Genomic DNA, 24,632 nt, shown 5'->3' with positions numbered 1-24,632 from the left:
AAGTTATGTTGTACTTATATACAAATCAGTTGGTTTTCCTCAGAAATTCATCAATGGAGTAGAAGGAGTTGGCCACCAATAAATCCTTTAGGCTTCTCTTAAACTGAATTTCATTGGTTGTTAAGCTTTTTATGGCTGCTGTTATACTTGCTCATAAAACAAAATATCCTGTGATGCCTAAATACGTTGTAGATGAAATTGCAAATGAACAGGGTCACTTGGTAATTAGGCTACCACCTTATCACACTCATTTTAATCCAATTGAATTGGTTTGGAGTGAAGTCAAGGCGTACATTAGAAGTAACAATAAGACTTTTACTACAACAGAAGTGGAAAGACTGCTACGTGAAGGTCTTGCTACTGTAGACTCTACCTCATGGAGGAAAGAAGTAGACCATGTTGCTAAACTCATAAGAGAAGCACAGACTATAGATGCCATTATAAATGAAAATGAACAATTATTGATTTCTCTTAATGATGATGATGATGATGATGACGATGAAGACAACAATTTTTGTGCCGATTCTGATGTTAGTGAAGGAGAAGTGGATGGAATTGCACCATTGACAGTATAAATTGGTGAGTGTAAATGTATACAGAATTAATTCTTTCACTCTGCAATTGGGTTAGCTATGCATGTTTTGCTTTAATTCTTTCTATGAGTGTGGATAGCGTGTTCTTTGGTATGCTCAGGTTTACATTATTATACGACATTTTACGTGCAGCCATTACAGTAAAAATTTGGAACAACTTTTCATAGCTATTGCATTAACATCAGGTGATTTTATTTCCCGGTTTCATATACTATCAAACACTTAGTCTCCGTCATCGTTCTCTCCATTGTTAGAAAAACGTACTATATTGCACTTAACATATAAATGTTGACTGTAGCTTACACTTACAAAATGTACTTTGGAGTTGTGGGCGTGTGCGGTGGTAGCTATTGCAACCACACAATCGCAGTATAGCCAACCACATGCGAGCTGTCAAGTGACATGTTTCACCAGCCCAGGTATAGGAATATACTACAATGCACCCTTATGTATTGCTCCTGTAGAGGTCTTGAAGACAAATTTAGATTTATTACAGTGTGCACAGCAATGTTTGTGCAGTCGTTCTTCCGATGCTCCATACATGGATGCAACGGGAAGAAGCCTAAATTACTGGTACAATGGAAGTACTCACTGCCATGTATTTCGCAGTGGTTTGCAGAGCAAGTATGTAGATGTAAGTAGAGGCTTACAGTCACAGAATTGCCACAGCCCATCTTTATTTTATATCACAGTTTCACCCGTGACAATTTGTACTGTCCTCCTTTGTACAGATTCAGTATCAAAGTTAGTGAAGAATAGATTATTCCTGGAGTTCTTGTTCCTTCAAATTTGTATTTTATCCTGGATAAATTTATTTAATACAAATCTAGCACACCAAGAACTCTGTGAAGCATTTGTTCATCAATGTACCATCAAAAACTGTGTTTTCAGAACTCCTCTCTCAATCCTTGAATAACATTTGTGATTAGCCTTTAAAAAATTGGACACTATTGGATATTTTAGAAATTTGCTTCTGCGCATTCTACATTTATCCTGTACAGAATGTAGCTTTCTTCATGTTATATGGTATAGTAATATTTTTTTATGTATGCTCTTATTTATGACAACAAATATATTTGAAGGTACAGCTGAAACATTTACCGCTCAATCAGTTTTAAATTAAGACATTGTTCACTGCTAGATAATTGTGGTCATGTAACAAAAATCAGTTATCCGAGTGCCAGTCATCATTTACACAAACTAAACATACCTTTCTCTGCTCTTCAAAGAGCTGGTCAGCTTCTTCTTTCTCTTTACGGAACTGTTCTTCCAAGACAAGCAGCCGTTTCTCCATTTCAGCTTTCAAATCAATTCCTTGTTTTTCCAATAACTCCACTTGAGCGAAGTCCCAGTCAACATTTTCACCATTCCCTGGTGTCTCTGCAGGTGATGCCTTCTCAATAATTTCTGATGCTAAAATAAAAGTTAATCATTATGTAGCTCTTTAACAATGTAAATAAATGACTGAAAATAGCTTCACTTATCTGCCAGAAATTGAATAAATTTAGAGGTAATACTCTAATACTTTGTCCCATGAATGTAAAATATGTAACACTGATGTTGAGAAAGCTCTGAGTATGAAACTTCCTGGCAGATTAAAACTGTGTGCCAGACCGTGACTCAAACTCGGGACCTTTGCATTTCGCGGCAAGTGCTCTACCAATTGAGGTACCCAAGCACGACTCACGACCCATCCTTATAGCTTTACTTCCACCAGAACCTCATCTCCTACCTTCCAAACTTTTTCCAAAGTACTGGCGGAAGTAAAGCTCTGCGAATGGGTCGTGAGTCATGCTTGAGTAGCTCAGTTGGTAGAGCATTTGTCTGTGAAAGGCAAAGGTCCCGAGTTAGAGTATCAGTCTGGCACACAGTTTTAATCTGCCAGGAAGTTTCATATCAGTGCACACTCCACTGCAGAGTGAAAATTTCTAGAAATAACCCCTTTTGCGCCACTTATATTTTTTCCTCCAGCCATACTATAAAATGATCCCTGTTATTTCCCCTACCCTTTCCTGTTTTCGTCTGAAATCCATTTGTTATATTAATATTTCAGTTTCTTTAAAAACTACTTATGATGAATAATAATTTGTACTTTTGTTCCTTGTGCATAGCTTAGTGAGAAATGATTTCACTGTTAATATAAATCTAGAATTTGTTTTGTTTTTATGTTACACAAATTAAAAACTAATTCAAAGTATTATGGAACTGACTTCTTGATTATTTATAGAATATTAACTGATTTCTGCTGTTATTTGAACCTATAGCCTAACTCATAAAAAATTGAGGTTTCTCTTACCAGGATTTTCCACTATCGTCTTCTCCCTTCTCTCACGGGCTGAAAACATAGGGGGAATGATCAGCACTAAGCAAAAATTTCTGCAAATATGGATATTTAAATCACAGCACAGTTGACACATGTATGCATGCACATGCATGCGTGTGCACACACACACACACACACACACACACAAACAGTACTTAATATTTATGTTGATCTGGTACAGAAATGTATTACTATTACAGCAGCACTCAACATGTTGAGATAAGTCATTGTACTCAGCAAAATGACTACATGAAGAATCCACAGTAAATTAACAAATAACTACTAAAAGTGAAACTCGGCATGCTTTTAGATATGAGTATATACAAACAGCCAGAAAAATTAGGAATTGAACGGACTGTTTTTCAGTAGTTCCTTAAAACTGAAACTGGAAAGGGTATGTACTGTAAAAGTCTGAGTTTCACATACTGTATTACTGCCATATCTGATTAATGAACAACACGATACACTGTATCATGTAGCTTTTATTGTTATTGTATGACTACATTTCACATTTATTTTTCTTAATGTTGTATGAAAAAATTGTGAATTGTGTGTGTGTTGATGGTAAATACAATGAGTCATTGTCAAAACGACAACATTTTAATAATTTGTAATAGTGTGTTTATGAGTTTGTGATTGGCTGAAACAAGGTTACCAAATTTGCAAGAGTACTACTGACAATTCTGTGGCGCAATTATTCCCATGTAATATCAATGAACAGAAAGCTCTAGAAAAACATTGTGAATGTCATGACTAATTATTGAAATTGTACCAAGTTCAGTAGATAGTAATCTTTAGCCTGGTTGATGAGATAGTTGGATGTAACAAAGAATGTAACTTTAGCATTAAAGATTCTGTTAATTGTAGCAATCGGAATAGTTAGGCAGTTTATTACTGATCATTAATGTTCGGCATAATTTGACACTCAAAGCCTTTACGAACCAATTTGTTTAAAATATGTCTTTGTTCATAGCTGACTTTGATGTCATATGCAAATTATTTGTATTAATCTTTTTTCCTTGTAATCTGTGTATAACACAAATTCTAATTGTGCTGTTGTATGCTGTCACCAGCACACCAGGTGGCAAAGAGATTGGGAGAAGACCAATAGTAGGTGCAGGCAACACGCCTATCAGGAGAGAGGCCAAAACCAGACACTCAGGCAATGCGTCATCAACACACTCTCGACCACCAGTATTTAGATCGTCGCTGCGGACCGGAGGCCCAGTCAGTCAGTCATCTAATGAGTCAACAAGCAAAGTCCTCAGCTGCAATCAGAATCTCTGTCTCACGCAGCACATAGGGACTAGAGTCGTGTGTATGGCATGACTTGTACTTTGCCAGCAGTGAGGTTAGCGTGGACTATTATGGAAGAGGTTGTAGAACGACTCCTGGACTATCTTAGGATAAGTAGCACTCTGTTTATGTTAATAAATAGCCCTGTTAATGCAAGCATGTAGTTGAGTTATAGAAACAGGATACTGGTCGCCAAACAACATCCTCTCTTTGCTTCCTGTGGTACAAGCCTACAGTGACAATGAGACAACACAAAAACTGGTGACGAGGATGGGATCTAAGACAAGCTTTTCAGTTTCAGAACCAACAAATTGCTACTTTGCTGATGACGGTACAACAAGTTCTGGCTGCACAAGCTGCGTCGGCAGCACAACAACAACTGACCAGCTGACCGACTAGCCCAGCAAGTGCCACCGACCAGCATGCCAATGCTCTGGCAACTTAACGATACCAAAGAGGAATCGCTCAAAAAACTGACACAGTTCCATGCACATTGTCAAGTTCATCATGTTGAAGGTGCTGTAAAGCTATAACACTTTCTTTTGATTGCAGGGTCCCCAGTGCTCTGGTTGATATAAAAACAGTGTCTCCTGATGAACTCAGTTATGACAAAGTAATCGCTGCATTAACCAAGTACAACGACCAGCAAGTCCAAGTAGCTGCAGCCGGATATCAGTTCTTTTGCCTGCAGAAAAAGCCAGAACAGATGTACCGTCAGTGGTACACAGAATTAACAGGCATGACTAGGAAGTGTAAATTTAAGTGTAGTTGTGGCAACTTTTACAGTGATTTAATGATTAGGGATGCAATAACATTCAATGTTCCATATAGTAGAATACGGGAACAGATCCTAAAGTAATCTGATCCATCACCTCCTCAAGTGTTGTGAATCTTAGAGCAATATGATTTGGGTGCCATAGTGGCCGATAAGTCTGACCAGGCCCCAAATTGTCGGGTCAAGTTGCCCCTTGCTCGCGACCACTCTAAGCAGCCACAACAATGTGCATGTACACTGCTGCACGGTCACCCATGTAGACAGGTAAAGAGACCTGTGAAATCTTGCCTTAGACATTTTGCTTGTCATAAAATTCAGGATTGCCCATCACGTAACGCAACGTGTTACACGTGTGGAAAAAAAAAGGCCATGTCTAGCAGTTTGTTTGCAACAGCACAAAAACACCAATTTTGCCCACTCCCAGAAAAAACAGGCTCATGCACATGCAGTGTTTTCCAAACCTACAACAGGTTCTGACAAAATTAAGATTAAGGTTGTGCCTCCTTCTTGCCCTAGTGCTGTGCAGTGTTGTTCTAACGTACTATTTGTCTCATTACAAATTGCTGGCTGTTGTGACACAAGTGGCTCAGAAACTTTGCTTAATCATGCCATGTATGAACAGTTAGGCTCACCACACCTTTCTATATCTAGCAAGCACCTCACTGCTTACAACAGACAGGAAATTCCAGTGCTTAGATAGTGTAGTTTGCCTGCCACTTACCAATCTCATACAAGGACAGGGAATTTTAATGTGCTGAAATCCAGGACAGTGAGAACATTTTCAATTTAGATGCCTTTAATTTGTTTGGACTTAGCATTCATGAGAATGTACTTTCCACATCTACATTTGCACCAAATGACAGTGCTGCTAGCTTGCTTAAAGAATTTCCTGAACTATTTTCAGAAGGAATGGGAAAAGCTTTGTAGCATATGTTACATTGAAAGACAAAGCACAGCCGACGTTTTTTTTGCCCCCGTCCTATTCCAATAGCTTTAAGAGACAATGTAGCCAGTGAATTGAAAGAATTGCAAGATAATGGTGTAATTGCTCCCATTGAAGCTAGTCAATGGCCAAGTCCTCTTGTTTTGTTGCCTAAGTCTTCTGGTTGCATTTGCGTCTGTGTTGACTTCAAGTCTACAGTCAACCCACAGACAGTAGTTAACACTTACCCATTACCTCACCCTGAGGAACTCATGCACAGGCTTGGCAGGATGTTACTTTTCTAAGATAGATTTGCGTGATGCCTACTTGCAGATTCCACTGGATGAAGAATCACAGAAAGTCTTTGTTGTTAATACACACTTATGACTGTTCAAGTATTAGCGTTTGTCCTTCGGCAATGCTTCCACACACACCGTTTCTTCAATGTTACGTGGAACAGCTGGCTGCAAAAATGCAATTTTCTTCAAACTATCTTGACGATATTGTCATCTCAGGTCATACACCAGAGGAACGAAACAGCATTCATCATCTGACCAGTGCTCCATTTCACCCACAGTCCAACGGAGAAGCAAAATGATTCGTACGCACTTTTAAACAAAAGAGGGCCAAGCTTCACACCACCCACACATGGGGACAGGTGCTGCAACTCTTTTGTGCCTCCTATCACTCCCACACACTAGACAGACCATCACCAGGGGAACTTCTGCATGGCTGCCACCATTGGATGCTGCTACACTTGCTATACCCACCGCAGCATCCGGCACCACCAATGGTCTGCAAGTATCGCTTTGCGCCATGTCATCTTGTTCTTTTCAGGGTTTATGGTAACTGTGGGTGCTGGAAAGAGGCTTGATCCAGGAACGCATTGGCTCTTATATGTATCTGATTGCAAGTCTCGATGGTTTGCAGCAGTGCCACCAGAACAAAATTCGCACATGTCATTTGTCTCGTGATTCTGCTGCTTTTCTTCCCACAGCTGCATGGTTTTATGGGACCGTGCAGCCTTTGCAGTTGTCTGCTGGTCCCGCTAGTGCCACCGGGGCACCCCAGAGGGGTGGATGGATGCTGTGCCCTCATCCCCACTGTCTCTGCTTGCCAACCCCATGGACCTGGACCCACCATCGCTGTCACTGTCATCACCCCAGGATATGACGTCAGGCCTGGACATGTGCCCTGGCAGCAGTTTCCCGGAGAATGTTTCTGTTGCCTTGCAAGCCAGATGGCGGGCTACGTTTGGGAGTATGTCATCCTCCACAGCCACGACTCCCAGCTCATCTCTATGTCCAGCAACCTGCCTCCCTCCCTGTTGTCATTCGTAGCCTCACTGCATGACAATGGTGCAGCATGTGGGGGTGGGGGGGAGGAATGTGCTAGCGCACAAAGAGATTGCAAGAAGACTGATAATAGGTGCAAACAACGCACCTATCAGGAGAGAGGCCGAAAACAGACTCGCAGCCAATGTGCCACCAATGCCCTCCTGACCGCCAGTATTTAGATCACTGCTATGGACCAGAGGCCCAGTCAGTCATCCAGTGAGTCAACGAGCTGAGTCATCAGCTGCAATCAAGAGTCTCTGTCTCAGGCAGCACAAAGTGACCACAATAGTGTGCACAGCAGGACTAGTCATCCACCAGCAGTGAGGATAATGTGGACTATTACGGAAGAGTTTGTACCACAACACCTGGACTATCTTAAGTTATGTAGCTCTCTGTTTATGTTACTGTAGAACCCTGTTAATACATGCATGCAGTTGTGTTATAGAAAGAGGATATTGGCCACCAAACAACATCCTCTCCTTGCTTCCCATTGTACAAGCCTACAGTGACAACGAGATGATGTAAAACTAATAATACCTAATTTTGTTTACACTTGTTGTAATGATAAACAGGATGTCCATAATTACAGTTCCAGTTTCAAAATGCTGTAGAAAGGGAACCACTGCTCAGAATGATGTCAAATTAGAACAGCATATTATTGAGACAGAGCAAATATCACAGAAAAAAGAAAAAAAGAGAAAGGTAATGAACATCCGACTGATAGCTGGTGCTGTTAAGCACCAAAATATGCACACCAACAGACTCGTGGAACACGGCTGTTCTTCAATTTGTGTCTGAGACATCCAACACAACTGTCTGCATGAACGATTGTGAGTTGCTGGTAAAACTCTTTTACAAGAACAGTGGCTGCAAGTCAGTAGCCCTGCAGAAATTCTGTGTACTCAAGAGTATGTCTGTTACGGCTCTGGAGGAAATGATCACAAAATTTGAAAAGACAGGTTCTTTTGAAGTGCAATGTGGCTGCAGCATTGCAGGAGGGGTCAAATGGTGGTGTGCAAAAATGCAGGGCACAGGGAATTACACAAATGCTGGACATGCTTACGAGCACGGTGCTAGCCATACAAAATCACTCGTGTCAGGAGTTGCTTTCTGTTGATCTGTCAGCAAGACAACCATTCTTGCTCACCTGGAAGTGGACAATGTATGGCCATGGAACATTCTGTGGACAGACAAAGCTCATTTTTGTCTCCAATGACATGTCAATATGCAGAACATGGGCAAAGGAAAATGTGCACGCACATCAACTGAACCACTTCATTCTGCAAAGCTGACTGTGTACTGCAGGTTGATGGCAACGTTTTATCATAGAGCCGTATTTTTTTGAGGAGATGAGTCCTTCAGGTTCTGTTACCTATGACAGTCATTCCAACCCTTCAACAATGTGGATGTGTGGGTCTGATCATCTTTATGCAAGATGGCACTTCTTCATTGCACAGCCAGTGAAGAGGCTGCTACAGAAGTATTTTGGAAATGCTAGAATTATCAGCCATCATTTCCTTACAACTTTGCCATCCAGATAACCTGATCTTAATCCGTGTCCTTCTGGTTGTGGGGTCATTTAAAAGATGATGTGTTCACTGCTACAATTATGAACATAGCTGAACTGAAGGCACACATTGTGCAGCACATTCTGAATGTGACCCCCAAGACACTCCAATCTGTTGTGGAAAAAGGTATTTCTCAGTTTCGGCCTGAGGCAAAAAATTGTGGACAGCATATTGAACATGTTTTACGCCAGTCTCACTAATTAGAAACTGAAGTCATTTTGATTTGTATGTGGTTTTTGGCACCAGGACAATTAGAAACAGGTACCACTTGGCTTTTTAAGCAGTTTTCAGCCTCAGGACAATTAAAAACCAATTTCTCGACTCTGATGTGGTACAAACTTGCCATAGTGGACAGGCTTAACCAACCAACCATGCAACAATTGTTGACTGCCAAACTTATGCACACTGAACTGTACGGCTGGTGTAATGTGCGATTCGAACTATAGCTGCCACATTGTGGTTCATTTGTCATTTGTGGCTGACCCCATTTATGTTAAGACGCTTACAGTGCCATCTACTGGTCATACTGGTAAAAAACGATTCTTCCCCCATGACTTTTTCCTCTGTGTCAAAAATACACTGTTCAAATTTGACATCATTCTGAGAAGTAGTTCTCTTTCTACAGTGTTTCGAAACTGGAAGTTTAATTATGGACACCATGTATAAGTAACCATGGCTGTGATCTCACAATTCAGCTCAGTTAGTCCAGTTCAATAAATATTCTTCTTCAGTTTGACACAGTTATGTGCCAATGCTTGGTAATGAAAAGTAATGGAGTTACAAATAAATCATTAATATTGAGAAAGAATAATGGTGGAGTTACAAATAAATCATGAATACTGTGAAAGAATAATGGTTATGAGAAAGTCGAATATGTTGTGAAAACGCAAACAAATTTTTCAATGAAATGTTTCCATCTCCAAAACACTTCACCTAACTACTTGCAAATACTTGTAGTCAATGTTGAGTACACAGCAATACAAAAAAGCTGAATGATTTATTGTTTGAGAGTATGTGTTGGTTGCCTAATTATTCTTAACAATGTTTTTGTTTATACAGAATACTACTGCTGCAACTAAAAATTCATTTCTGTCCACTTCATGCCAGAAAAAATACAGAGCAATTTTTTGATGCATACAGATACATCACTTGCAGAAAGTACAGACAATTTGCAGATGACTCTTTCATTCTTTTGATAAATGGTTTAAATTAATGCTCAATATCAAATTTGAACAATAACAATATGAATTGGATACACGACATACTGAATGGCAGATAGGCATATTTAAAAGTAGATTGTTGGATCTTATTTAGCTTTTGGATACCAAAGACGACCTAGGGCTCATCCCCTTGAAAGTTAAGGAAGTAATCTTTGAAAACTACTGTTTTAAGCTGTTACGATATTTAAAAATATCAACCAATTCCAAAAAATGTGTTTTATTTTTGAGAAAAAAGTTTTAAATTTCTTGAAATGTGTAGCATTCACAACCTTTTTCTGAGTAACTTCTTTTACATAATTGTTAACACACAGCAACAAGGTCATAAGCCTTTTGTAAACACAGAGCTGATAGGCAAATTAAAAGCAAATAAACTAAAATTGGTATAAAATACTTTTAAAAATGTAATTCTTAATTTGTTGACAGTTATATTTTTGCTACTTATTTCATAAATACATATATACTTATATTACAATGAAAATAATCAATTACTGATAATATAATGTAAATGGATATATACTTATATTTTGAAATTAACAATTGTACAGTCTTGAATAGATAATGAAGAACTTTTTTTAAATTTTTATTTTCAATATAATTCACAATGAAACTCATTTTTAAACGAACTTAGTAGGAATAAAAACACAATACCCATATTGATTATGTTATCAAAACAATGTATTTGAGACTAATACTTCCAAAGAAGTACAATGTAAAAAGTGAGACTGATATTATATCGTTGTAGTAGCTCGAAGTATACTTGCAGGGATAGTTTTTAATGTAATATTGTGTTTTGTTGATACAATGTGTGGTAAAAATATGGCAAAGATCTTTGTACCAAAAAACAATCATGTTTATATTTTTCATTTTAGTTCTCCACATATATAGTGTATATTTGGCATACTTTATGCATATTAGCACCTGATTCACACTTTTTTTCAGTTTTTATACAAAACTGTAATCTATGAGTATGACTGCTAGTTACTCAATCTTTTTCCATCACAGAAGGACAACTGTCATTACATTAAATATTATCTGTATTTAAGAAAACATATCCTTTCTGTTCTTTCTGCCATTCGCAATATACCTATCTACAATTTTTTCTTTGTTAATTATGATGTCTCGGTGGATATACAACAAAGCAAGCCCTGTTAAACGGTTTTGCCCAAAGCAGTTTCTCAACCAATTCTTAATGAGTTTGAGTGTCGAGAAAGATCTTTCTGCTGTTGCAGTTGACACAGGAAAGGATCAACATCAAAGATCTAATTGTAGGAAAAATTTCTGGAAAACTGCAAACACTCAGCTGTACAGCCTGGCAGAAGTGTTTTGTTTGCATCTTCCCTTCTCCATTTTGCCACTCACAGCTTGATCTCTACCATCAGATAAGACATACAGTCTCTTTCATTGTCTCCAGTTACACTACTGGCCATTAAAATTGCCACACCACAAAGATGACGTGCTACAGACGCGAAATTTAACCGACAGGAAGAAGATGCTGTGATATGCAAATGATTAGCTTTTCAGAGCATTCACACAAGGTTGGCACTGGTGGCGACACCTACAACGTGCTGACATGAGGAAAGTTTCCAACTGATTTCTCATACACAAACAGCAGTTGACCGGCGTTGCCTGGTGAAACATTGTTGTGATGCCTCCTGTAAGGAGGAGAAATGCGTACCATCATGTTTCCGACTTTGATAAAGGTCGGACTGTAGCCTATTGCGATTGCAGTTTATTGTATCGCAACATTGCTGCTCACGTTGGTCGAGATACAATGACTGTTAGGAGAATATGGAATCAGTGCGTTCAGGAGGGTAATGCGGAATGCCGTGCTGGATCCCAACAGCCTCGTATCACTAGCAGTCGAGATGACACGCATCTTATCCGCATGGCTGTAACGGATCGTGCAGCCACGTCTCGATCCCTGAGTCAACAGATGGGGACGTTTGCAAGACAACAACCATCTGCACGAACAGTTTGACGACGTTTGCAGCAGCATGGACTATCAGGTCGGAGACCATGGCTGCGGTTACCCTTGACGCTGCATCAAAGATAGGAACGCCTGCGATGGTGTACTCAACGACGAACCTGGATGCACGAATGGCAAAACGTCATTTTTTCGGATGAATCCAGGTTCTGTTTACAGCATCGTGATGGTCCCATCCGTGTTTGGCGACATCTCGGTGAACGCACATTGGAAGCATGTATTTGTCGTCGCCATACTGGCATATCACCCGGCATGATGGTGTGGGGTGCCATTGGTTACACGTCTCTGTCACCTCTTGTTCACATTGACGGCACTTTGAACAGTGGACGTTACATTTCAGATGTGTTACGACCCGTGGCTCTACCCTTCATTCGATCCCTGCGAAACCCTACATTTCAGCAGGTTAATGCATGACCACATGTTGCAGGTCCTGTACGGGCCTTTCTGGATACAGAAAATGTTCAACTGCTGCTCTGGCCAGCACATTCTCCAGATCTCTCACCAATTGAAAACGTCTGGTCAATGGTGACCGAGCAACTGGCTCGTCACAATATGCCAGTCACTACTCTTGATGAACTGTGGTATCATGTTCAAGCTGCATGAGCAGCTGTACCTCTACACGCCATCCAAGCTCTCTTTGACTAAATGTCCAGGCATATCAAGGCCGTTATTACGGACAGAGGTGGTTGTTCTGGGTACTGATTTCTCAGGATCTACGCACCCAAACTGCGTGAAAATGTAATCACATGTCAGTTCTAGAATAATATATTTGTCCAATGAATACCCGTTTATCATCTGCTTTTCTTCTTGGTGCAGCAATTTTAATGGCCAGTAGCGTACTTTGTAGTAATTTGTAGCCAGAGTTTCTGCATCCCTAATAACTGTCTCCAAGGACAATGTTGAAGATGAGCAGATTTATGGTAGATATTTTGTTGAGATTACAGGTATTGGGAACGTCTTTAGAAAAGCTGTTTTCTAGATCAGTGCTTATTGTGTCAGGATTATCGACAAAGACATTCACCCTGAAATAGCTTTCTGCACTTGATGGAGCAGAGTTGGGCCTGTTAACTAGTTGAGATATGATCCTGGGTCTTTGAATGGTGCTTACTATATCATCTGCCAGTTTTTTTTGCTTGATTATATAGCAGGCCAAACTATGCAACCACATTTTCTCACATTGTTTTCAAAACTGAGAAAGTATCAATCAAGATCTCAGTTGCTTTGCTAATATCAGTAGTCTCTTTTTGGAAAAAGCTACTGAGAGGTAATGTTTGGCTGAGCACATCAGCAGGGCACATGAAAGTTATGATGCTCCATTGCCGATTGCATATAAAAAGGGCCCTAGCTGTTATGCTGGACGTATCACTTGAAAAATGTGACCACTGCAATTTCCTCAAGGGACGACACTATTTTTTCAATGTTTTTTTTACAAAAAACTTTACAGATAGATGCCTTTCTACCCACCTTGTTTCATACACAGAGACTAGCTGGTACCCTACATACTTTATGAGCACAGCATTTCTTTTTGGCAAAGCTGTACAAAAAGAGACAACTCCTGTAATGATACCAATTGAGTTTTGCACTAATTGCACATCAGAGCACATACCGCACTGTGCTGTGTGAAGGCTTGGTCACTGCAAAGAAGCGCTGCTTGGTGGCATCACGTGAAGTGGCACAAACTGTTTGGATATGCTCCTCAATTCTGGGCAAGCAGTCTACCAATAGTAGCAATGAAAACATTAGGAACAAAGAAGATAGTACCCTGAGGGAAATGTGATGCGCATGCTGCTGTGGCAGATGGGGGAGCCCTGCTAATATGTGGTGCCCAGAATTTGAGCAAGAGGGAGAGCACAAGTCACTGGTACAGCTAGTACATTAACTCAGGCACACAAACCAAGGTGGCTTGGGGAATACTGAATTAAATGACAAAATCCACTGACCAAGACCCTACATTCATGTGCTTAACTTTGGTGCAGATTAAAAAAGTATCATTTAAGATGATTGTCTCCCCCCTCCCCCCACCCCACCCCTTTAATCCGCCCTTGGATCCATGCAAAGTTCATATAGCACACTTTGTGATGAACATGCTCAGTTTAAATGGAGTGGCTCCATGAAACCTTTATAATGTGATCGTTTCATGTACAAATTAGTAAAATTATGTTTGTCCGATTTGTCATTTGTGGGTTCAGAAAAATATTTATAGCTCTCTAAATATTACACAGTTTGAAAAATGGCACAGAGTTTTGTTTCCTTTCTTAATTAGATGTACGTCATTTTATTTTCCACACACATTGAGAAGTCAACCTGTACATCTGGAATAATTATAAAAAAATAACTGACCAAAATTACTCAGTTTTTCTATGAGAACATAAGTTAACTGCAGGAAGCAGGATGTATATAATACAGAAAAAACCTGATAACTATGAGCAGTGTTTGCACTCTGAGAGCTCTGCACAATACCGTATATACTTGAATAATCCGAGCATGTTTTTTCCCGAATTTAAGGACAAAAAACTGAAGTGCGCAGATTATTCAAAACAAGGTTGGTCCTGCTCCGCCTCCAATAATAGATCACATTATACAATTGCATTTTGTGGCCCAGTCTGTGAAGTCAGTAGCACGTTACAAGTTAACTATTAACAATGTCTTCAAACCTGTTAATTATGGCTACAAGTTCTCGTTATCACTCGTACACTGCTAAAGAAAAACTTTAAATTATTGAAGAAACCGAGAACATTGGAAACGCTGCAGTGGGAAGAAAGTACTATGTGAGTGAGAGTTGTATTTGTGACTGGCGAAAAAAAGAAACACAGCTTCAAGAAACTAACAGTAGTTGCTGGGCAGTCTGTGGCCAAAAAGCAAAGCATCCAGACCTTGAAAAACGACTCTGTGATTATGTAGATGAGAAGCGCCAATACGGGTGTGCGGTGACGAGTGATATGTGCCAACTTAAAGCACTGGCTTTAGCCAAAGAACTAGGCATTACCACTTTCAAAGCTAGCCTGGGCTAGCTATCAAGATTTTTCAACCAAAATGGATTAGGATTCCAGAGGAAAACTACCATTGCTCAACGGCTTCCAGGTGATTATGAGGAAAAAATAGTGCATTTTCATCATTATGTGATAAATTGCGACACAAAGAGTCCTGTATATTATCGCAAATTGGTAATGCGGATCAAATGCCAGTCTATTTTGAGATGCCATTCAACAACACTGTGAACAGCAAAGAAGAATCTATCATCATGATATGAACTGGTGGCCATGAAAAGCAAAGGTGTACAGTGACCTTGTGTGTAACTGGCGACGGATGGAAGCTACCATTTTACGCGATATTTAAAAGGAAAAACTACTCCAAAAATATCAGTGAAAGGCATATTAGTGAAAGCGAATCCAAAAGGTTGGATGGACAATGAACTTGTGACTGACTGGATGACGCAAGTTTGGCAATGTTGTGCTGGTGTGTTAATGAATTTCGTAACATGTTGGTCATGGACAACTCTTATGGACATACAACCAAGGAAGTCGAGACAAATTACAAAAAGGGAAAACTAACTTGGTCATTATCCCTGGAGGCCTAACATCCAGCCTACAACCACTAGATGTTTGTATAAATCGGTCATTCAAAGCTGCACTTAAACAGCAATATACGCTATGGATGGCTGATGAAAACCCCAAGTCCACACCGAGTTGAAAAATCAAACGGCCGGATTTGTCCCAGATTTGTGTGTGGGTGAAAAGTGCATGGGACTCCATTCCGCAACCACTGGTGGAAAAATCCTCCAAAAAATGTATCACAAATTCATTGGACGGAATAGAGGACGACACTCTATGGAAAGATGGCGAAGACAATAATTATTCTCCCACTAGTGATGACGGTGAAAGTGATGATGGATGGAGAGGTAAAGGAGCATACGTATTGACTAAAATATATTGCTCATACAGTATTAACATTAAATTCTTAAAAATGGTAATTCGCATTTCTTTTTTCTTTAGCTATTGTAGGCAGACCTAAAGTCCTGGCTGGCGGGGACAATGTTCCCCAGCTGGCTGCCCGGCAGGCCACCTAGCTAACAGGCCAGCTGGCACACCCGCCAGCCAGCCAGCTGGATTACCCAAATCAGTTACATTTTACTGGTTTATCAACCTGTAAAATAGCATGTGGAATTTATGACGTGTTTCTTAAAACCAATTGATATTACATATAATTTTGAACACATCATTACGTTAGGATAATCTTTTTTGTAAATAAAACAAATTAAAGCATAAAAAAAAAGAAATTCTCTCCCTCAAAATTAGGGTGCATGGATTATTTGAGGGTGTGGATTATTCGAGTATATATGGTATGTATATAGATGGTTCATTTGTGGGTTGTCATGGGTTGAGTTTGTATCAAAATGTGTGACATAAATGACCATATCCTTTGACTGCACTGTCTTAGAAGCTTAAAATTTTTATACCACCAAGGGACCATAGACAGACAGATGGACAACACAGTGATCCTATAAGAGTACCATTATTACAGAGTGAGGTACGGAAAGTAGTGGATTTTATCGTCAGCCTATCTGAGCAAGAGAAAAATATACAGAAAGGTACTGAACAAGCAAATGTGTGATTATGGCTCTATCACATAATAACAAAAGTAACTGAAAAACAGTCTTGTAAATGGGAAAATGATTACAAGGCAACTACAATTCATTACCAGAGGATTTAACAGACAACTATCAGTCTTATCTAACAAGGAAGGAAATCACTCATAAAATCTTGCAATAAAATATGCATTCTATCACTATTTACATCTCTCACAGATTAGTTTTAGAGTAATGTGCTCATTTGCACTAGGCAGAATATGAGTTGGAATATAATCAGAATTTTAGAGAAGCACATTGGCTGAGAGTTTATTAAATGGAAATACGAGGAATGGAAGTTAAGAGACCAAGAAGTTTTTTAGAGTCCTTATTTCCAACTCACATAATTCAGTGGAGTTTTTCTTCCCTGCTTTCACAGCGAACAGTTCCTAATTTATACCCGCTCTTAGTCTTTTGAGGTGATAAACCTCAGCTGTTAACTTTCACTTCATCCAAAGAGCAACTGAAGCAGTTTCAGCTACAAGAAATTGAATTATCTTCTTCTTACATGTTACTCATACACATCTTACAGGGATACATTGGTGTGCTATTTGTATAGGGACTAGAAATTTAAATAGATGAAGTAAATTATTATTAATAATCACCATAAAACATAAGAAACTACATTCCCTGACTACCTGTTTTTCCATTTTGCTTCCATGGTCATTAACTATTCTACCTTTTTATAATATTTATGAATTCCACCACTTTGATTTTATTGTTGTAGATGGATGTATTGTCGAATTGTGCACTAAAGAAAAATTCAGTTGACCTCTGCTCTTACCGTTCACTTCCCACTTTTTTTGCAGCATATGACTGGTTACCAACAGATTAAAGAAATCGGAAAATGGGAGGTAGAACATGAACTGTCAATAAAGAATTACAGTGGAATTTTTTATTAAAAAAAGAATGCAAAGAAAAGATGGTGGTAGGTGCAGAGGGTGGGGGAAGAATGAAGAGGGAATAATAACAATGACAGAAACATAAGAAAATAGTAAAGTTGATAAAGGTGCAAAATGTTGAAGTTAATGGGCTGGGGTGGCAACTGATTACAAGAAATTTCTCATAACCCAAAATATATGCTAAGAATATTTTTAAAATTTTCAAAATGATGTCTGCAATATGATTTTGACCAGGATCAAAGTTTCTGAAGCAATGCACATGAGACATTAGGTAACAGATGTAAGAGTGAAAGAATGTGCAGTGCTAATGAACCATATCTTGGGGCCTAGAAAGGTAAATGTGTGGTCAACAATCAAAATGGGATATGTACCTTAAGGTTTCTATGAAGCGGACACAAACTGTTAGGTAAAAAAAAAGTCATGTACTTAGCTAGAAGTGTTTCTACAGCTCAGTTAAATATCTCACCTTGATCTGGATGATTAAAACGAAATACATGGTTCTTTCCAAGAATGACTCTGGAACCTGTTTTTAAAACTGTCGTTTCTGTGACTTCACGGCCATTGATGTAGCAAAGGGCTCCTTCTTTTGGTGTCATTGTGATGACACCATCATTATTCTCAAAGATACAGTGTTCTTTAAGAATATGTGAACCACTGAGTTGGATATCTTGCGGAATACTGGCTTCCGCTGAGCCTACCCGAGTGCATCCATCTTTTATGTAATATATTAGGCACTCAGACATAGAAGGATCCTCATTAAGATTCACAAGATGTGGCGTCTGAAAAACATTAACACAGAATATATACTCCAATCTGTTACATGCATTCTTCTTGATCAAATACCATTTGTTAAAGCAAGACATTTTTTTAAACTTAGTGTTTCCTTTGGCACGCTGACCTTTTTCGGAGAGAAGACGCCCACTGTGTTTCCATCTGCTTTCACAGCAACACCCATCTCAGCAAATACAGCCTCCCTCTGTAGTCTAATCACCTCAGTCCTCTTAAGTTTTTCTTCCCATGTTTCATTGAGCTCTAAAAACAACAACAACAGCAACAACTATAATCACTTGAAATATATATAACAAAGCACAACAACAAATTTGTTTCTATGCACAATATTTATATACTTATACATGTAACTCACAAGACAAACATCAAAACCATCAGAACTGTACATCAGGTGCAATTGTTTTCAATAATCCGTAACTAGCTGCTAGCGATACTATAAAGAAGTTTTGTACATGATGAACGTACAAATCACAATTTTTGTTAACTGTGGGATAATTGGCAGTCTAAATGAGCAAATAAAATAAAAGTAATTTATAAATAGATACAGTGAAGATTTTAAGTACAGTATTAGCATGAGTATAAGCCAGACCTAAAGTTTTCACATGATGCAATGGTAAAAAGTAAATCTGCCACACTATTAAATTCACAAGAAAGTTCAGTTAGAAAGTACTTCTAGATCCACCTTTCTCCCTCCCCCTCTTCAAATTCCACATAACTAATGGTGACTTATCACTCTCTCTCTCTCTCTCTCTCTCTCTCTCTCTCTCGACATATACTAACACTTCCTCAGTTTCATCAAGCACATTCTGTGGCTTGAGTTTAAGATAAAACAGCTAACATATCTCCAATTATGAAGTACTACTACTAGGTAGATGATGCAGACAGTAATTATGTCAACACTCCTACATAACAATTGGGCAGTGAAGAGCAATTGGGTCCATATGGAAATGAATCCTCCATAACAGAAAAGTTTCACCAATGGAATTTAAAGTTTCATATGGGTGAGTTCGGCGATTTATGCATCGAAATAATCTAGCTGTTCCTCACAGAATTACAATTGAGCAAAAAAGAGCTCAAGGTTACGAAAACAGTTAGATATCTTTTCAGCATTATATATTCCAACTTCGACTCGAAATTTTTTGTTTAATTCAAAAATAGGGAATGCAGACCAAGTGCTGGCCAATTCTGATATGCAGAACAGCACTTAAGTAATAAGTAATGTACTATTACACAGTGTGCAATGTACATGTGGTGCAGAAAAGCAGCAGTGCACAGTGATGTAGAGTATTACAGATCATGGACACAAATTGCCACTGTATGTAGTTTTTAACTGGAAACCACTAACCCCCCCCCCTTCCTCCAGCCCCCATAGGCAGAAAGCTTCACAGCTGGTATTATTGTAAGTGCTCATGCTGTTACAATGCAGTAACTTGTAATGGTATCCGTTTAAAACCACAAGATATGTATACATTTCATTTTGAAAATGATGATTTATGATCTGAAGAGAAAAATCTCAATTACAGACCACGTCTTGAATTTTCAAGCCAAAATTTAGAAAAAAAAAAGTGTGGCCTGTATTTCCAACTTATGTTGACAGAGGAAGGGTAGGTTCCTAGGGTGTAACAGATAATCATAATTCGCTAGAACATGGCCAGTGTATACCTCCTCTAGAAGAAGAACAGAAAGAGAAAGTAGGAGGAGGTAGTACTCATTTGAGGTATATATATAAAAAAAAAAAAAAAAAAAAAAAAAAAAAAAAAAAAAAAAAAAAAAAAAAAAAAAAAAACCACACGTATTCTATAAGGTAGGACGTCAGTTCCCTATAAAACCGAAAAATTATGTTAGTGCCCAGTCTTATCATATTCAACGTACGTAGGGTTGTTAACATGTTTAATTACAGAAAATTCAGGATGGACTGTAATTACGAAGAGAAGTCATTACTCTTTAAATGAAGGTGGTGCTGAGCAGCAAACAAAAAATGGTAAATTGCTTACTTTTGGTTAAATTTCATCTTCTGAGCTAGCACATGCACCCCCCCCCCCCCCCTCCCCTCCACACACACACACACACACACACACACACACACACACACACACACACACACACTATTGTCTCCTGACATTCCTACATACAAAAATCTACATTAGTAAAGAAAAGTCATTGTTTAGCATTGTTATCAAAGATCTCAAAAAGTACTTGACCAATTCACTTCAAATTTTTACATGATACTCTACTGAACAATCTGACACACACAGGCTATATATTTTTCTTACTATATACAGCGTGGTCCGTTGATCGTGACCGGGCCAAATATCTCACGAAATAAGCATCAAACGAAAAAACTACAAAGAACGAAACTTGTCTAGCTTGAAGCGGGAAACCAGATGGTGCTATGGTTGGCCCGCCAGACAGTGCTGCCGTAGCTCAAACGGATATCAACTGCATTTTTAAAAAATAGGAACCCCCATTTTTTATTAGATATTCATGTAGTACATAAAGAAATATGAATGTTTTAGTTAGACCACTTTTTTCGCTTTGTGATAGATGGCTTTGTAAGAGTCACAAACATATTGCTCACAATTTCAGACGAACAGTTGGTAACAAGTAGGTTTTTAAAATTAAAATACAGAACGTAGGTACATTTGAACATTTTATTTTGGTTGTTCCAATGTGATACATGTACTTTTGCGAACTTATCATTTCTGAGAACGCATGCTGTTAGAGCGTGATTACTTGTAAATACCACATTAATGCAATAAATGCTCAAAATGATGTCCGTCAACCTCAATGTATTTAGCAATACATGTAACGACATTCCTCTCAACAGCGAGTAGTTCGTGTTCCGTAATGTTCACACATGCATTGACAATACACTGACGTATGTTGTCAGGCGTTGTCGGTGGATCACGATAGCAAATATCTTTCAACTATCCCCCACAGAAAGAAATCCAGAGACGTCAGATCCGGTGAAGATGCAGGCCATGGTGTATGTGTATATTCACACGTATTCTATAAGGTAGGAAGTCAGTTCCTTGTAAAACTGAAAAAAATTACGGGAACTGGAAAAACGCAGTGAGTAATGAGAATAATGGACAAGCATACTACATTATTAGTGTGTGGATAAGTTGAGAATTTTGGTCTGACGGGACGCATGCTATGGTAGTTGATGTGGTTGCAACAATTACTGTGTCCGGATGGCATAGTGGTCTGAGCATCTGCCCAATAAGCAGGAGATCTGGGTTCATACCCTGATCAGGAATAAAGTTTCAACCTTCCCCATTGATTTGAATCAATGCCCACTCACAGCATATGTCTGTATTTCCTTTGTGTCTTAATTCATAATGGCCGTCTGTTCTTTCAGACATGTCTGACACCACACGTACAGGATTCTGAAAAAGCAAGTATTTGATAATACAATTAATAAATTAAAAATCTGCAGAGAAACAAACCTGCAATAAGCTTCTCGCTCGCCTGCAGCTGGTCCACAGCTTCTTCAGCAAGTGTTGATGGAGTGGTAGGCAGCTGCTTTTCACTATCTCGTTTCACCATTTTCGATACCGTCACTCCCTCCTCTCCTGTTAAACATAATTTAAGAATGTAACATAATCTTCAATCTTTTACACCAAGTTAAAAGAAAGCAGTGTAGTCTAATGCACAGATGCGTATGCCCCAAATCAGTACCACTAAACATTAACACAAAAGTAACGAAGTATAATAAAAATGAAGTTATGGAAAAGGGATACGTCATCCTATTGAAACATTTTTTCTACTCATTTTGGAGCACCAAAGAGGGGAATATCAGAGATCAATTTTGAGATAAGAGATGTGTGTGAGAGGTGATAATGGGATATTGAGGGATGAACAAAGAGAGAGAGAGAGAGAGAGAGAGAGAGAGAGAGTGTGTGTCAAATGTGATATGTTGATATGTTTCTGAATGACTCTCAATTTAAATGTAGAGATGAGAACTTCATAGCTAGAACAATACAGTCATTCAAAACAACATCAAACAATAAAAACAATTAGAGATATTAAAAGGATGCTTGAATAGGAAGGTTCATTACTTCAAATCTAGGTTTCTATAAATTATCTCGAAGTAAATAAATGTGCAATGTATGTTAAATATACAGCTTTCTTTCAGCTGAAAATTCCATTTTTCTGTTCACAAATTACTATGTTTAGCATTTTTTAGTTCTGTAGATATCACAAATACTATCTAACCGTTTAACAACAATCACAACACAAAATTCTGATTTTTAAAAAATTGAACATCGGCAACAATTTACTTTTTGTTATTCAAGCCTACACTGACATAAATAAACTTTCAACTACATCATAATTTCACTGATGCGTATACATTTTATGTTACTGTGATGATGCAATTAATAAAGGATGTGTTGAGGCACAGATGGTATGTTTCCATTTTTATATTAAATTTACACTGTGTAGCAGAGTTTAGACATAATAGTTTTCGCACACTAAATTTTAATTTCATTGTTAATCTCTCGCCCTATTACAGCTGTTGTCATGTTTCTGAATTGAGGTAGACCCATAGCCCTACGGTGTTGCAGAGTGTGATCGTTTGTTTGTTTGTGTGTGTGTGTGTGTAGGGGGGGGGGGGGAAGGGGGCAGGGGGGGGGGGAGGGAGGGACGGAGGGAGGGAGGGGGAGAGGGAGAGGGAGAGGGAGAGGGAGAGAGAGAGAGAGAGAGAATGTTCAATGACAATGAGGTATATATTTCTCAGATACATGGGATCCAAGAAACTCATGCAGCTACTTGACACAGATAAAATGAGAGAGCTACTAAGGCACACAGTCCTTTGTGTGTCTTTAAATAAGGAAAATTTATTAATCAGCTGACTGATATCTCTTGTTATGAGCTGTCTAGGACATGAGCCCAGTTCCATATAGCTCAGTGGATCCATAAACTCACTGATCTTCCATTCATACTACTACAGCCCATGATAACAACTGCACTACCATAACTCATGGGCAAGACCGAATGCTATCACTGGCAGGTAGTCTTGATCACATAAATGCTTCTCTACTCAGATTCGCAGTGATTACCCTTTCTCCCTCTTTTCATGCCGGTGGATGGATTTCTAATAGGTTGACATGAAACCTACTTCGATAACATGCGAGTTCACTCAAAATCCAACCATTATCACACTTTCTTACTTAGAGACTGTACCTAAATTCACCATATTGTTGGCAACTTTAATAGCAGCAAAAAATGAATAAGATTAAACAGTAAACAGTGTCTCCATTATCACAATCTTTTGCTGGAAGATATCAGCAAAACACAAACACAATGAAGATTAACAATACATATTTTGAGAATGATGTCCATCCATGGTCAAAATTGATGGTCGCAACAATAGACTACCCTCTAACAATTTCAGGCACTGAATCATCAAAGTATTAGGAATACGAAAGCACACTACTTGGCCTAACAACCTACAAACTCTTTGTTTTGGATGCAACCGAATTTAACATATTTGTTAGGCCTACAAAAATTAAGATACTTGCACTCTTTTATCTCAATGAAAATTTAAAAATGTGAAAACATAATACCAGGTGAAGGATAATAACAAGAAAAAAAGTTATAAAATGGATCAAGTGAGAAACTTTCTGTACACAATTTCTCTTGGTGTCAATAAGAAATAGAACAGGGAAACCATATGCAAAAATCTTTTGTCATCTACGTATATTTGTGGTCCACTTTCAGACTTTTAAGTATAACGCAGGACACACACACACACACACACACACACACACACACACACACACACACACACAAAAAAAACCCTATCTGCTAGCTGTTTTTGCTTCCCTTCATTCTGTTGTTTGAGTATGTCTTATCTGCCCTGCAAATATTAAACCATAAAAAATTCAGATTGTAAAGAAAATATAATGTGCAGAAGAAGTTTTAAATGTTGTTCCATATGATTAAATACTCTCTTTTAGATGCACTGCTCCACTGACTCACCAGAACAAAAAATAGTACATACATCTTATTTAGAATTTAAGCACATCATGCTTGCCATCAATTCTAACGGAATTTCTGCTGTACATAGCAATTTTGCAAGCAGAGAAGATAGTTCATACATGATGGAAATAATATTTCATGTCAATAAACTATCTAAAAGAAAGTAGCATTACATGACCAAGGAACAAAGATCAGCACATGAACAAGACTGGTAAAGAAGAAACACTTCAAATAAATATCGTACAAATGCAAAGCACACTTATGACTGACACATATAAAAGGCATTTGATTTTTTGGGATTTTCCATACGTAAT

At 38.5% G+C, this 24,632-nt stretch overlaps 1 protein-coding gene across 1 annotated transcript in view; it reads right to left on the bottom strand.

The window, feature by feature from the left end:
• The window catches only part of LOC124777969 (kinesin-like protein unc-104), a 348,239-nt gene that overhangs the window by 133,452 nt on the left and 190,155 nt on the right, over positions 1-24,632 (bottom strand). Inside the window, exons 11-15 of the mRNA XM_047253531.1 lie at positions 21,783-21,908; positions 18,443-18,576; positions 18,011-18,323; positions 2,890-2,928; positions 1,804-2,006 (exon numbers count right to left, since the gene is read on the bottom strand). Of these exons, the coding sequence (XP_047109487.1) occupies positions 1,804-2,006; positions 2,890-2,928; positions 18,011-18,323; positions 18,443-18,576; positions 21,783-21,908 (815 nt within the window). The remainder of the gene's footprint in view (positions 1-1,803; positions 2,007-2,889; positions 2,929-18,010; positions 18,324-18,442; positions 18,577-21,782; positions 21,909-24,632) is intronic.

The sequence above is a fragment of the Schistocerca piceifrons genome, chromosome 2 (genome assembly GCF_021461385.2).
Source record: "Schistocerca piceifrons isolate TAMUIC-IGC-003096 chromosome 2, iqSchPice1.1, whole genome shotgun sequence".
Taxonomy (NCBI): Eukaryota; Metazoa; Arthropoda; class Insecta; order Orthoptera; family Acrididae; genus Schistocerca; species Schistocerca piceifrons.
This window is presented reverse-complemented; position numbering and strand designations above follow the sequence as displayed.